Genomic DNA, 13,374 nt, shown 5'->3' on the forward strand with positions numbered 1-13,374 from the left:
TTGAGCGTATGAATCACACCCATTACTTTTCAGCCTTAAAAAGCCAATTTTTGTCCCCTCTTCTCTCTTCCTGTCAGTCCCAATTGAAGTTAGTGGAAAGAAAACTTGATGGAGCCCTCAGCTTTGAACAAAATCCCCTCATTGTAAACTAGCACCGTCTTTATCCAGGTCTTATGCAATTAGGCTAATTCCAGAAACTTGCGGTTTTCAGTATAAAAATATGTCTACCTTTAGTCAGACACAGACAGCCCCATAGGATGAAAAAAATAACATGTTTCATTAAGTACACCAATCCAGTATGTGTCTTTTGGAAATGTAACTTTTTTTAAAAAAGAACTTCAAAAGTAATTTTTGCAAATAAGGCTCCGATTAGAATTATTTTTCTTTAAAAAAAAATCACGTTCTCTTAAATGCCCAGGTCTTCTTTTGGAATTAGTGATGAGTTAAAATAAAAGTCACACCACCCCAAAATTAGAAAATGGACTCACCCTTGAGAGGGAGTCTGCAGAATATCATCAAGGACAAAGATCTCCAGCTAACGTTGCAAGTTTCATTTCTTAAACTTTGTAATATAAGGCCAGTCATCCCTCAGAGCTGGCGTTTTGAATTTTGAATTTCTTTGGGGAATTATTTAATGAAAAACATGCTATGTTTTGTTTTAAGCTGAAGGCCTATTCTGGACAGTTCTGCTTTGGGAAAAAAATGTTATTTAATATCCTTTCTGTAAATTAAAACTAATCAAGTGTGGCCATGTCAAAGCAGCCGGAGATGTTGTGGGCGCACTGCTTGGCCTCAGTAGTTGAGCTTTTTAAGGGTACTCTTGCTCGTCAGGACATCGAGTTGTCTTGTGGGAGACAAAATAGACATGAAGCAGATGCTGTGTTTTCCATAAACCTGGTTTTGCCTCACACAAACCAAAGACTTGGAATTTCTGCTGTATGCAGAGAATGAAGGTGCAAGGTAGAGCTGGGGAAGTCTGCCAGAGGCTACCCACACTCTACAACTGGGGGATTTCTGTGTTCAGCAATCTGGCATCTCAAGGAGCTTTAAAGTCTTCATGGAAACTTTGTTTTTCCTCATAACTTTTCATTCGTAACCACTAAACTGTAGATCACTAGATTGTCCCCCAGTTTCATTGAGTGTCTCCCAGGTTTTGTTAAAAGGCGAGGTATCCCCCCTTCTGGACTGGTGAGGAAATGCTCCAGAACAGGACACAGCGGGAAGGTGCTTTCATATGGCCCCCTGAAGCAAGGTGAGCATCCTGCAGGGACGTAAAGGAAGGAGGAAGGATTTGGGTCTGGTGGATCATGCCATAGAACATTGGCATGATCTGACACAGGAGCAAATAGCCTGCCTATCCAGCCTCAGTGAGGGGTAGATGCACAGGTCTGTGAAAGCCAAGGGACTGCAGCCTCTGGTGGCCCCTGACCCCCAAATATACTGTATGATGGCCTCTCACTCTAGTGTCTGGGAGCGGCCAGCCTCACAGAGTGCAAAGGGGATTCCAGAGGGGGCCAAGAGGTCAGGGGGCTTCCCTTCTCTCTATCTAATGGCTCTCACAGACAGGAATGGCAGAATCCTTATTTCCAGGTCATTACTATGCATCTTTAAAATAAAAGGAAATGTAAACCTTTGCTTTTTTTTTTTTTAGCTTTTCAAAGAATCATCTGTGAAAAGAATCACTTTAAACCAATGTCCATAAAAAGCGAGTCTACCAAAATAAACTTTATGTACTTTCTCTATGTTTTGAGTTTGTTCGTATTTCTACTACACATTTAATTATTTAAAATAGGCACTTGTTTTAGTTACAGTATTTTATGTTTATATTTAAAGACTTTTTTACAAAATAAATTAAATGTTTTACGTAATAAGGAATATGGATGTATTTCTAAATATTAAGAAGCTTGATGTGTTTTTGTTTTTATGTATTTTTGACAAAAGAGCAATCTTGTTATTCCAAAGAAAAAAATTAGCAAAGGTTAAAAGAAAACAACAACAACAACAACAACAACAAAGCTTTAGTGGCGATGAGAAAGAAATCTAACAACTTCTAGATTCTGTTCTTTTAGGGCTTTTCTTTTGTGAAAACTGTTCAGTTTTTGTCAAAAGCTTTCCCCCCAAGATTTTAATCTTACATAGCATATACCTAAGCTCAGGAACACATTGACCCATGCATTTTAAATAACCAACAGACTATGATTCACCAAAATTTTAAGCTACTGTAATTTTATGGCATTTATTTGAAAATGTTCTTTGGCTTCCATCTTATCAGAAGTAGCCCCCACAGTCTACTCCAATGTACAGTTCCAATAAATTACAACCTGGGTGAATTTTATGTATGGACCATTGGAAATCCCACCTTAGGTGGGAGAGAGGGGGGCATGGCTGACAGGACTTTTAAAGGGATGAAAGGGTGGGGGTGGGGGCAATAGGGGCTCTTACAGATTTCCTCAGGGCCCTTCACACCTGCTCACATCCCTGCAGAGGTATGAATGAAATGGCTTTTCTAGAAAAGGGCTTCCAAGAATATAAAGGAATTCCTTTCCCTGGGAGGCCCCTTGGAGGGCCAAGCCAGTCCTGAATTGGGCTTATGTCTCAAATCCATTTGATCTGGTATTTTTGTCAACATGGTACATGTTAGGGCCCAGTACGATTTTTCTTCTTTTTTTGTCAAAGGGAGGCATATTTATTAAAATGCTTCCTCTTCCCCTGCTAGAACCTCACAGAAGTCGGGGAACCACGCCAGCTTCAGTGTGCAGACTCTTGAAGATGGAGGGAAAAATATTAGGTTGCCGTGGTAACTGCTTGCCAACTTTGCATTGAGCCCCAGGCCGTCTTGAAAGGGGCTTTGAGAGGAATCCTCCTTCCCGTTCTAGGCTGTGAAAATTCTGATATTTGTTCAGATGAGGAATTTTCCACGAGCACACATTTTATCTTTAAGTACACACTCTTGGTTAAGTCTATTGACACTGTCATTTGTAAATCTATAACAGGGCCATTTTCCTCAGTGGTAACCTTTGCTGTTAACCTGCTCCAGAAGGCTTCCTGATTTGTGTGTACTAAATATAGCCCCAAAGGCTAATAACCAGGTAGATGTTAAAACATTTGTGGTACTTTATTGAAAAATGTTGGTGATGTCTCCCATTAATCAAACCTATACCTTGCAAGAATCATGGTTTAATTATGAGACTTGCGACCATAAAAAAGAATACCCTTGGTTTCTTTTATGTGTGTACACACTCCATCAGAGCAGCTAGTGAGGTGTAGCTCAGTGAAGTAGAGAGGTGTGTGTACCCATCTGTGATCCAGTCGCCTTATGCATGACACATGTTCCTAAGTTTGCAAAATTTAACCTGCATACTATAAAGCCAACTGATACCCTGAAGAGATTACATAGGGTCCTTGCTGATGCAGGGTTGGCAAAAGATCAGTTCACATTGTGAGAACACTTTATGCATTCTCACTTTGATTCTAGAAGGATGAGTTAAAAGCATGTGAAACCTCTTTCTATTCAGAAAGGTGGAAGAATTTCCTAAATAAGCTTTGAAAAAGCAGCAAAGGGATAGAGTTGTTTCTAGTGCAGAGCAAATTGAAAGGTGGTAGCTCAATGCATCTATTCCCTCAGATCCAATGGTGATATCTTTAAGGAAAAAAATCATAAGAGTGAAACCAAAAGTATTGGAAGTTTATTTTGAAAACACTGCTGGTGCATTATAAAAGGGTCTCTGTTCACCTGTTACACACATGACACATTCATATGAAGCGCTCTTGCTATGTATAAAATGCAGAAAATGCTTAAAATGTGTCCATCATTTTCATTACACCCTTGAAGCAAGTTTGTCTTCTACAAGGTGCAGTCCATGACAGTTTTCCATATTGCACTACTTGTAGCAAACACGAGCCTAGTGAATTATAGATCTGTGTGGGACAGAGGGACTTTGCTGTGGAATTAAGCTTGACAAGGTCATTCTCATAAAATATCAGGCTATATATTCTTTTTTGCATTTAATGCCTATTCAATATATTCTGAAGGTGCTATTCCTGGTGTTACCAAGAGTCCGTAAGGAAAGGGAAGGGAGAGTAAGAGCTTGACCGTGTACTTGGGAAGCACACCCATGGCCACACACCCCCTTGGTCTTGGCTTGTTTTGTATTGAAGAAAGGACTAAAAAAAAATTAAATCATGAATGACTTTTAAAGACAGTGGAGTTGTTGTCTATTCATGGGACTTACAATGATCACATTCTTCCTGTACCTAAGAATCAAAAAGGGCTCGGAAATCGGTAGGCTTCCTCTTCCTGCATGCTAGCTGCCAGGGCGAGGTCGCCCTCCTCAAAGTGCTTAAAGTGTATTTATGGAGTTGGGATGCCTTAAAGCCCCAGTTTTTGAGCATCAGAGACTTAAGCTGGATTTCAAGGTGAGCAAACTGAGACCCCGGCGCTGGATAGCTTGAGGTCACATGTCAGATGCCGCGACCTTGGGCTCTGTCTAAAGATGGGCCCCTGGAGAAGAAGGATGGGCGGCCGTGTCCGGACCTCAGGCTGCGCCAGGTCCTCTCCACGGGGTTACATGGCAGCTACGGTCACGCCTAAGGTCGGCTGCATTCTATTAAAATAGTTGTCTCTGTATAAATTAATTTATTGGTTCCTACACAGCTCGCCCCTCTCCTCCGCTGGACTTTGTGAACTAGGAACCAGAGAAGGCCTGACCTATGGCTTCTCCCTGCGGGCGGCCTGGCAGGCGGCCTTGGCCTGGCCCAGCGCGGGCTCCTCCTGGTAGTGGCCGCAGCTCAGGAAGCTCGGCGGTGGCGGCGGCGGCAGCTGCGGCGGCGCGGTGTCCTCGCCAAACCTGCGCGCGGTGGGGGGCGCTGGGGGGACAGGCGATACGTTAGATGCTGGCATCCAGGGAGGGAAGGGCCTGCCCCAAGCCAAGCCTCGGCCACCCGAGCTCAACCCTCGGGCTGCCACCGTCCTTCTTGCGTGCATTCCAGGCCCGCATTGTGCAACCACAAGGGACAATTGCAAATGTCCTGCGAGCTGTGTTAAAAAACAGGTGGGATTCGTGTGGACTAATGTACCTAATGCAACATACCAGGGTACGTGGGTGGTGACCAAAATTAAAAACTTTTTATTCTTTGGTGGGGAAGAGGGTTCTTTCTTGAACAGCACTGGCTGCTTTTCCATGTCCATAGATGGCCTTGCCGGCTAAATGCCACCTTATTGAACAACAGGGGTCTAGAGGCTACCAAGGGCCCTCCAGTCTACCCTGGTTTTTGCTTATCCCTGGAGAGGCGCTTTATGATCCTGCTGAGAGGATCATAATTAAACCAGCCTTCTCAATTACATGCCTGACATCAATTAGCAATCTGGGCTTTTTACTTTATGAGGACCTTTGTCTTCCTTTAATACCCAAATGATTAGGAAGTTGATCACAAAATGCCTCAAATTAACATCTTTGGTGTCCCCCCTCCCACCAAGCTTATGATATGCAGGTAGTTATTAACCTCCTTCACTTTAAAAATATCAATATAAATCAAATTCTGTGTATCATATCAATAAAATATGATATCAATAAAATATCAATAAAAATCAAATTCTGTGTATCATATCAATACTGAACCCCAAAGAAAAAATAATTATTTTTAAGTCCATCTCAAGTGAGTAATATTGTCAACTATTGTCAAAACCCTTTACTTTGTTTTTCTTGGCTTTGTGGAGGACCCAGTGACCAGGGGGTACTGGGAATACAAATCTGAGGAATATCTGGCTCTTAGGACAGGCCCAGGCCCAAGACAGGGTGGCAGGCCCTGATGGCCGATGTGGTCCTTTTTAAATTGTCTACTTTTGAAAAACATTTCCTCATGATCATCAAGAAGGTTAGATTTCTCCCATGAAATCTCAGGTTGGTATGAAATCTATCACCCTCCTGGGCACATCATCTACATTTACTGCTATCCTAGTAACAGCCGCAGGACATTCACACCATCTTGGTCTGTAGTCTGAGCCTCAGTCAGGTCTGGGTGGATCAGGTATACATCTCCTGCAGCTAACCCTCAGTCCCCACATTCCACCCTCTTCTTAGGGTTGGTCCAGTAAGTCAAAGAAGTTGGCCGGTGTCCTGAGCAACTGGTGGCACTCCACTAAGGACTGCTTACCTGCCACCAGGGGGAGAAGGCTAAGAAAGCCATTCTGATCTTTGTTGTGGTTTGAACTGGCAAGTGAAGGCAGACACATCACATGGCTTATGATCCCATCTGACTGATGAAGAGACTGAGTCCTGGAGAGTTTGTTATTGGTTCTAGATCTGGTGAGTGGCACTTTTGTCCCTGAGCCCATGGGTTATCACTCTCCTTTTCTGCACTTTGAAAGCAGCATGAGAAGGAAATTGGAAACCTTTTTGTCTCTCAAGATCATTTTGGGGTAAAGTGAAAAGTAATCATGTAAAACAACAGACCTATTGATCCCCAGCCCAGCGAAACAAGAATAAGTAATAAATAAATAACTGGACCTGGGGGTTCTCAAAACCTGGGAGGGGGTTTGGAAATCACAGGCCTCCCTGTGGAGTGGATGATGCCAAATTTATATGGAGTCTGAATGCTCAGATCCCTGTCCCCTTTATAGTGCCACTGGTGTGCACGAGGCACAGGTGACTTTCTCTCTTGTGAAGCACAGGAGAGCAGGGAAGCTGTACTTAGGAGCAGAGAAGGGCAAGGTTTACCCAAACCCTGAGGACTTCGTTTCTATCTGCCCCCACCACCACCTACCACCACAGCCCCCAGCCATTCCCAGTCCTTCCCTGCGGCGTCCCCGCCTGCCAACAGGACCCACCTTCGTAGTTTGGCACTAAGCTGTGCCGGGCAGCGTTCATGGGCGGTTCAGAAAGGTTCTTAGCTGGAGATGGGTTGCTAGGCACTAGGGGGTTGGCATAATGCCACTGGCATTCGCCGCTGGCTGGCAGCATGCTCAGGAGAAAGCGTGCCACCTCACACGGGGATCCCTGGGGCTGCCCGAACTTGGCTGGCAACATTGGCTTTTTACCGCTGAAGACATGCGAGTCCAGAGGGAAGTGTCCGTAATGGTAGGAGAAGGGCAGGCTGTAGGATGGCGGGTACAGAAGGTCACTGCCTTCTGAATGGAGCTGCTGTTCTGGGGGAGCCGAGGCATTGACGGGGGGGACTGGCTCTCCAGCTTCCCAGCTGGCCACATTCCAGTTTGTCCATTTGGAAGGAGTTGTATTGCTGCATGGAAAGAAGATGGATGGAGGCCAGCCGAGGGGCTGTGGGTAAGCCATGTCCCTGCCCCATGCCAAGGTGGGCCTTCCCCAGTGACCCACCCCCTGGATGGAAAGAGACCCCCACCCCAAATGCACATGGACGCTTGTTATATCTGACAGAACACCAAGTGCTTTCAAAGGGGGAGGAGAGGGAGCACACTTGTAATCCAGCTGCTTGGGAGGCTGAAGCAGGAGGATCACAAGTTTGAGGCCAGCCTCAGAGACTTAGTGAGACCCTGTCTCAATGTAAAAAGGGCCGGAGATGCAGCTCAGGGGTATAGTGCCCCTGAGTTCCATCCTAAAACTAAAAAAAATAAATAAGGGGTTTCATTTTTTAAAAAAAAATATTATGAAAACATGACACATGTGATATGCTTCTAACCCCTATTTACATGGAGTCTCACAGGCTCATGTGCCCTCCCAATGGTCTTCTAGTTCCTATTCTTGACAAGTCTACCTGGATGTCAGCTGTCCCCAGGTTATGTCACCACCCTGTGGGCAGGACATCCTTGGGGACCCGCTCCATTCTGTAGAGATATCCAGCTACGTGTTCAGAGGGCTGTCACTCCTTAGCATACCCAGGGTGTCCCAAGCCCCATCCTGTACCACGGTGGGTTACCTGTGGGGGGTAAGGGTATGTCCTCAGCTTTGTCTTCATCTTTGTGTTTTTGGGTTTAGCTAATTTCCTAGTTTCTTGTGATGTAGACAAGGTGGTCCTCCAGGAGTCCTGGGACTTAGAAGTGGAGACCTGGTCCAGCGACAGCTGAAGTTCCTTGTATTCGACGTCCCTGGAAAGCGAGAGCAGGCCTGTCATGAGGAGGAGCGGTGGAGGAAGAGTGGCTTCCCTGGCTCTGTCCCCTGAGCGAGTTCCTTCTCCAAATTCCTCGGATCCTCTCACTGAGCTTGGGTGTGGGTGGCATTTGAGGACAGGACAGCTCAATCTTGTGATAAAATCTGCCTGAAGCCCCAAGAGGGTGACCCAGGAATGCTGGCAAAATTAGTGCTATTTGGCAGGAATCGAGGGAGGTCAGAACAGCCCTCTCCAATCCCATACAGCCCAAACACGATTCCTGGGGACATCCTGGGCCACTAAGGCTGTCAAGGCAAAAGGGAGGGCCAAAGTGCCACTAATCACATCATCTCATCCCTGGTGCACATCTGTGACCCGGCTGATTCCCGTTGAGCACCCCAGAAGCGGGAGTGAGGGGCCCTGAAAGGGCCAGGAGCCTGGAGTTGGCCTTGTCGGCTTTCACACCAGGGGCTCCAGACAGCATCGGCATCCTGGCAGCCAGCTGAGCATCCTGTTCCTGGAAGGAGAGGTGGCCCCCCAAGTCCAGCCAACACCTCGGTGCTTGAGAATAATAACTAGGCCGAATCATTTCTCCCTTACAGTTTTGCCATGACCACTGTGTAGCTAACACACAGAGACCCAGTGGTTGCTCTGCGCAGAACCTGGAACCTAACTCTTAATTGCCTTTTTTTTTCCCTTTCCATTTTTGGGATCAAACCCAGGGCTTTTTGCAGGCTAGGCAAGTGCTCTGCACCCCCGGCTCTACCACAGTATTTAGAACACAAATGAGGACTCTTTTCCGGGTTGCTGGGGGACCATGAGGGCATCGAATACAGGACTAAGCCTGGGGTCAAGGTGGTTTAATACACAATAGCTTTGGTGGGCAGAGTGACTCATGTTCAGTTGCTTCCAATGGCCTTAAATGTATTTGCAATTGAACTTGACCTTCGGGAGTTTTCAGTATTCTCTGTCATTTGCAACAGGCTATATGGATAGATGACGGGAAATGAGAGATTTCTTCTTTCCCAAATCGTAGAAGCATTCAAGATGATCCAGGTTTGTGGACATGGATTATGTGAGCTTGTATTCCTGATCCAGATGTGTACTTCTTTGTACCCTGTTCAAGGTGGGGCCTTCCCCCAACCCCCACCTGGGCTCTGTGCTGGGATCTGAGGCCCCCCCCAGCACTCACTCCTCTCTGCTGAGCTTGGGAAAATCTTGACCCTCCCCCAAAACTGGACTCTTATTTTGTTCAAATAAAAACAAAACAGGAGACAAATGAAGAGTTTTGGAAAGAGACAGAGCGTTAGGTGACACTTTTGGAGCGATGCAATGAGCCCAGCTTGGACAGCAGCCGGTAGTACTTGGTGGTGACCTGGCCCTTCACCAACACTGCAAGCACAGGGTGACATGAGTCCACGGGCCCCGCTCTGGAATGCCACCCCGCCAAGGACCTGCATCCTGGGCCTTGGGGCCAAGGACCCCTCTGAACTTGATGGAAGAGTCAGGCACGCTTACACACACACTCACACTCAGATGCTGCCGGCAACCTCAAGGAGTCCACTAAGACCCCTGAGTGAACAGCACTGCTCCACTGCAGGGAACAGCTCCTCGGCAACTCGGTACCTGGCAGGGCAGAAACGTCCATCTGCTTTTTTAGAATCCAACATGTCACAGTTATGTCTTAATCCCCCCAATCTTTAATGGCAGAGGGGGTGAGTGATGTAGTCATTTAAACAAAATAAAGTAACTGCAGGGCACTGGGCTAGGAGTCAAATGTTGCTGATACCCAGACACTGTGTATTCACAGTGAAATTGCTTGCTACTCTGTTGCCATTAAAATTTTCTTCCCAATTACCCACTTTCTTGGGGCCAATTCATTTCCTGTGTTGCTCGGGTAGCAGAGTCCTCTGCTTGGTGACATAGTTCCTGAAAATTGGGCCTGTGGGCCCATCTTCTATGCATGGGTGCAAACCTCAGTGCTGAGCAGCTCACCCAAAGCCTCAGTGGACCCACAAACTGTGACTCTCCCTTACAGCTCTCAAGGAGGCCCATGGAGGCGGCCTGGAGGGGGAGGCAAGCGCCAGAAGCTGTGTGTGGGGAATGGAAAGAGTAAAGCTCCGCCCCAGCTGTCCACCCCCAGCTCCAGAACATTCCTGTTTCTCAAGGTAGGCCTAGCACCAGGCCCCCAACTAGCAGCCACCTGAGCAGACATCTGGGGAAGAGACCAAAGGGGCTAAGTCTGTGACTGCACTGGCTATCAGCACCACCTCATTCGGCTGTGGTATTGCACCAACAAGACAAAGCCCCCCTTTCATCCCCACCCAAACATTCCCTGGGCTCTCCCTGCCATTTGTGCTTTCTTTCCACTTTAACACCCACATCAAAATATTTTGGTGCAGAAGGAAAAAATGCTACAAATATGATAGTCAAGGAATTATTAACCTTAATATATAAAGAGTTACTACCAATTTATAACACTCAGACCCCAAAAGCAATACAAGGGAAAGACATTAACAAACAATTCACCAAAGAAGAAACACAAATGGGCAAAGTAATGAACATGTGTTCAACTCACTGAACTGACTCATAGAGAGCCCATCCATCAAATCAGCACAGTGTAGGACTCCCTCTATCCCAAGTGTCCAGAAGAGGAAAGTCCACAGAGACAGAGAGCAGATTTGCAGATGCCAGGGGCTGAAGTGGGAGGGGGATTGGGAAAGAATGGTAACAGGACTGGGCTGCTTCTGGAGACCTTGAAAATATTCCAGAATTAGAAAAAAGTTATGGCAGCACAGCACTCACCAAAAACCAAGGAAACGATTAAAAAGTTGAGTTTATCTAAAGGAGAAAAAAAAAAAAAGAAATAGCAACAGGCAATCTGGCTAATCTCTGGAGAAGGTGTTCTGTGTGCTGATGGAAGGGAGTCGGCCTGATCCTTTGGGAAAGCAATGTAGTGGCTCATCCCCTTCCAGGTTTCTACTTCCAAGAATTGATCCAATGGAAATAAATTATAAGCAATGTAAACACAGACTAATGTACAAAGAGATTCGATTTGCTTAAAACAGAAGAAGAAAGTTTTGGGGAGATTTACCTGCCCAACAATGAGGGAAAGGGTAAATAAGTTATGGAGTACTATGCAGCCACTGAAACAGCAATTCATAAGAATTTGTGGTACAGTGGGAAATGCAGATGACATAGTGTTAAGATGAGATTCAGGAGTGCACAGAGCAGAACCCTGATCATGAAAGAATGAACTCACATGTGTTTGCACATGCACCAACGGTGTTCTTGGACCAGCTACTGACCCTCTTGTGACTCAGTTTCCTCATTTATAAAAGAAGGATAACCCTAGCCCTATGTCATATGGTTGTTGGGAGGATGAGGCCCTCCGTGTGAAGATTTCTGCAGTGGCGGACACGGATGACGGGCTCAGTACCTGCTCACTTGTTTCTGACTGGTAAAACCACAAGTAATTTGCATTTTCCTCATTTCAGCTTTTCTTCATTTGCTAGATTTTCAACAAGAAGGAGGTGTGAGTTTTAGAAATACAGGGCCACATCCATCAGGGCCACATCCTAAGGACAGTCCTGCTGTGTAACAGCCATCCCATCCCCTTGGAGAGGCAGCTCCCTCTGGGACGGTGTAGAGACCTACTCTTTCTGTCCAGAATCAACATGGCAGGGGCAAAATCAGTGCTGACAAGTGTAGACAGAGGCAGGATTGAGGGAAGCTTTGTAGCGCTTCTCCTCTGGGGGCTTGCTTTTTAAGCAATAATAACCCCAAATGAACTAACAAAAATCCCCAAGGTTTCTACGTCCAGCTCTTTCCAAATGCCTTGCCTTGTTTACTCCATTACCACAAACTGTGGCTGAGGACACATGGGACTGTGGGAGGAAGAATCAGTGGCCTCCAGAAGGTTCTCTTAGCCATCTCTGGGGTGAGCCAATTTGTAGATGGCTCCCATATAGCCAAGAGATGCCATCTAAACAAACTGGAGTCCCAGACTCTTCTTTCTTTAACAGAAATGCTTGCTGGTCTCCTGGACTTTAAAATCTATGCCTAAACCAGTCGCAGTGGTGCACATCTGTAACCCCTGTGTCTCAGGAAGCTGAAGCAGGAGATCGCGAGTTCAAAGCCAGCCTCAGTAACTTAGTGAGGCCCGAAACAACTTAGCGAGATCCTGTCTCTAAATAAAATACAAAAAAGGGCTAGGGATGTGGCTCAGTGAGTAAGTGCCTCTGGGTTCAATCTTCAGTACAAAAAAAAAATATCCATGCATAGCAGTGCCTGTAAAGCACCATGGGAATACGACCTGAGCTTTTCTTTTTTCTGATCTTATACTTTACTTCCTCTTATTTCTTATAACACTCCAAAAAACTATTCGTAACCATGTCAAGCTGGATAAAATGAAGCCAGTTTATCCTGCATATTTTAAGAATCAAATTACAGAAATTGCTGAGACCTGATTATCTCGGACCTTCCCCGACTATCATTTTTGTCTAATTCCTGACTCTGCTATGATCAGGCTAGGTACAGAGACCAAACAACCAGATACTTGGGTTTTTTTAATTTTCTGTTTTTTTCTCTTTTTTTGCTTCCCTATGACCCATGGCAATAGTCAACGCATCAATCCAAATCGAAATCCTAGACACTTAGTCACAACATTCCTTGGTCTGCATCAATTCTCCCTCCAGTCTGTCATCCTTGATTAGCTGCCTGAAATGATCCCAGGCTGCAAAACTATAAAGTAAATCCCTTCTTGTGGTGGTGGTGGACGAGGTGTTCCCTCAACCATGAGTCCAGAGGGCAGAAGTCCTCGCTGCACCCCTCGGTGTGTGGCATCTCCAACACCACCATCGGCGACGTCCTGGATTCTGCGTGATCCATGCTTAGATGAAAGCCCCTAGTCCTGTTTTTTTCCCCACCCATGCTGGGATAGAAATTCTAGTTCCATAAATATACTGTCCAGAGAAACAGGCAGCCTTCCTGGTCCTTCTAGAATTCCTCCTGCAGGTCTGGGCATACTTCTATTCTGTTTTAGATTTTTTTTTCTTTTACTCCTCTTTACCTCCCAGTATCAGGGATTGGACCCAGGCATGTTCTATAACTGAGCTATATGCTTGGCCCTTTCTATATTTTTAATTTGAGACAGGCATTGATAAGTTGCCCATGAATTTACAACCCTCGTGCCTTAGTCTCCCAAGGAGCTGGGATTGCAGGCTGCACCATCTCACCAACTTTTATATATATATATATATATATGTGTGTGTGTGTGTGTGTGTGTGTGTGTGTGTGTTGTAGAGGGACATG

The 13,374-nt window shown here is 45.8% G+C and overlaps 1 protein-coding gene across 1 annotated transcript in view; it reads right to left on the reverse strand.

Annotated features, from left to right (window-relative positions):
- Positions 1-4,708: 4,708 nt before the first annotated feature.
- The window catches only part of LOC144256039 (single-minded homolog 2-like), a 37,982-nt gene continuing 29,316 nt past the window's right edge, over positions 4,709-13,374 (reverse strand). Inside the window, 6 exon segments of the mRNA XM_077801209.1 lie at positions 4,709-4,866; positions 6,827-7,172; positions 7,174-7,236; positions 7,891-8,078; positions 8,437-8,578; positions 9,377-9,453. Of these exon segments, the coding sequence (XP_077657335.1) occupies positions 4,709-4,866; positions 6,827-7,172; positions 7,174-7,236; positions 7,891-8,078; positions 8,437-8,578; positions 9,377-9,453 (974 nt within the window).

Source organism: Urocitellus parryii, chromosome 7, assembly GCF_045843805.1.
Source record: "Urocitellus parryii isolate mUroPar1 chromosome 7, mUroPar1.hap1, whole genome shotgun sequence".
Lineage (NCBI taxonomy): Eukaryota > Metazoa > Chordata > Mammalia > Rodentia > Sciuridae > Urocitellus > Urocitellus parryii.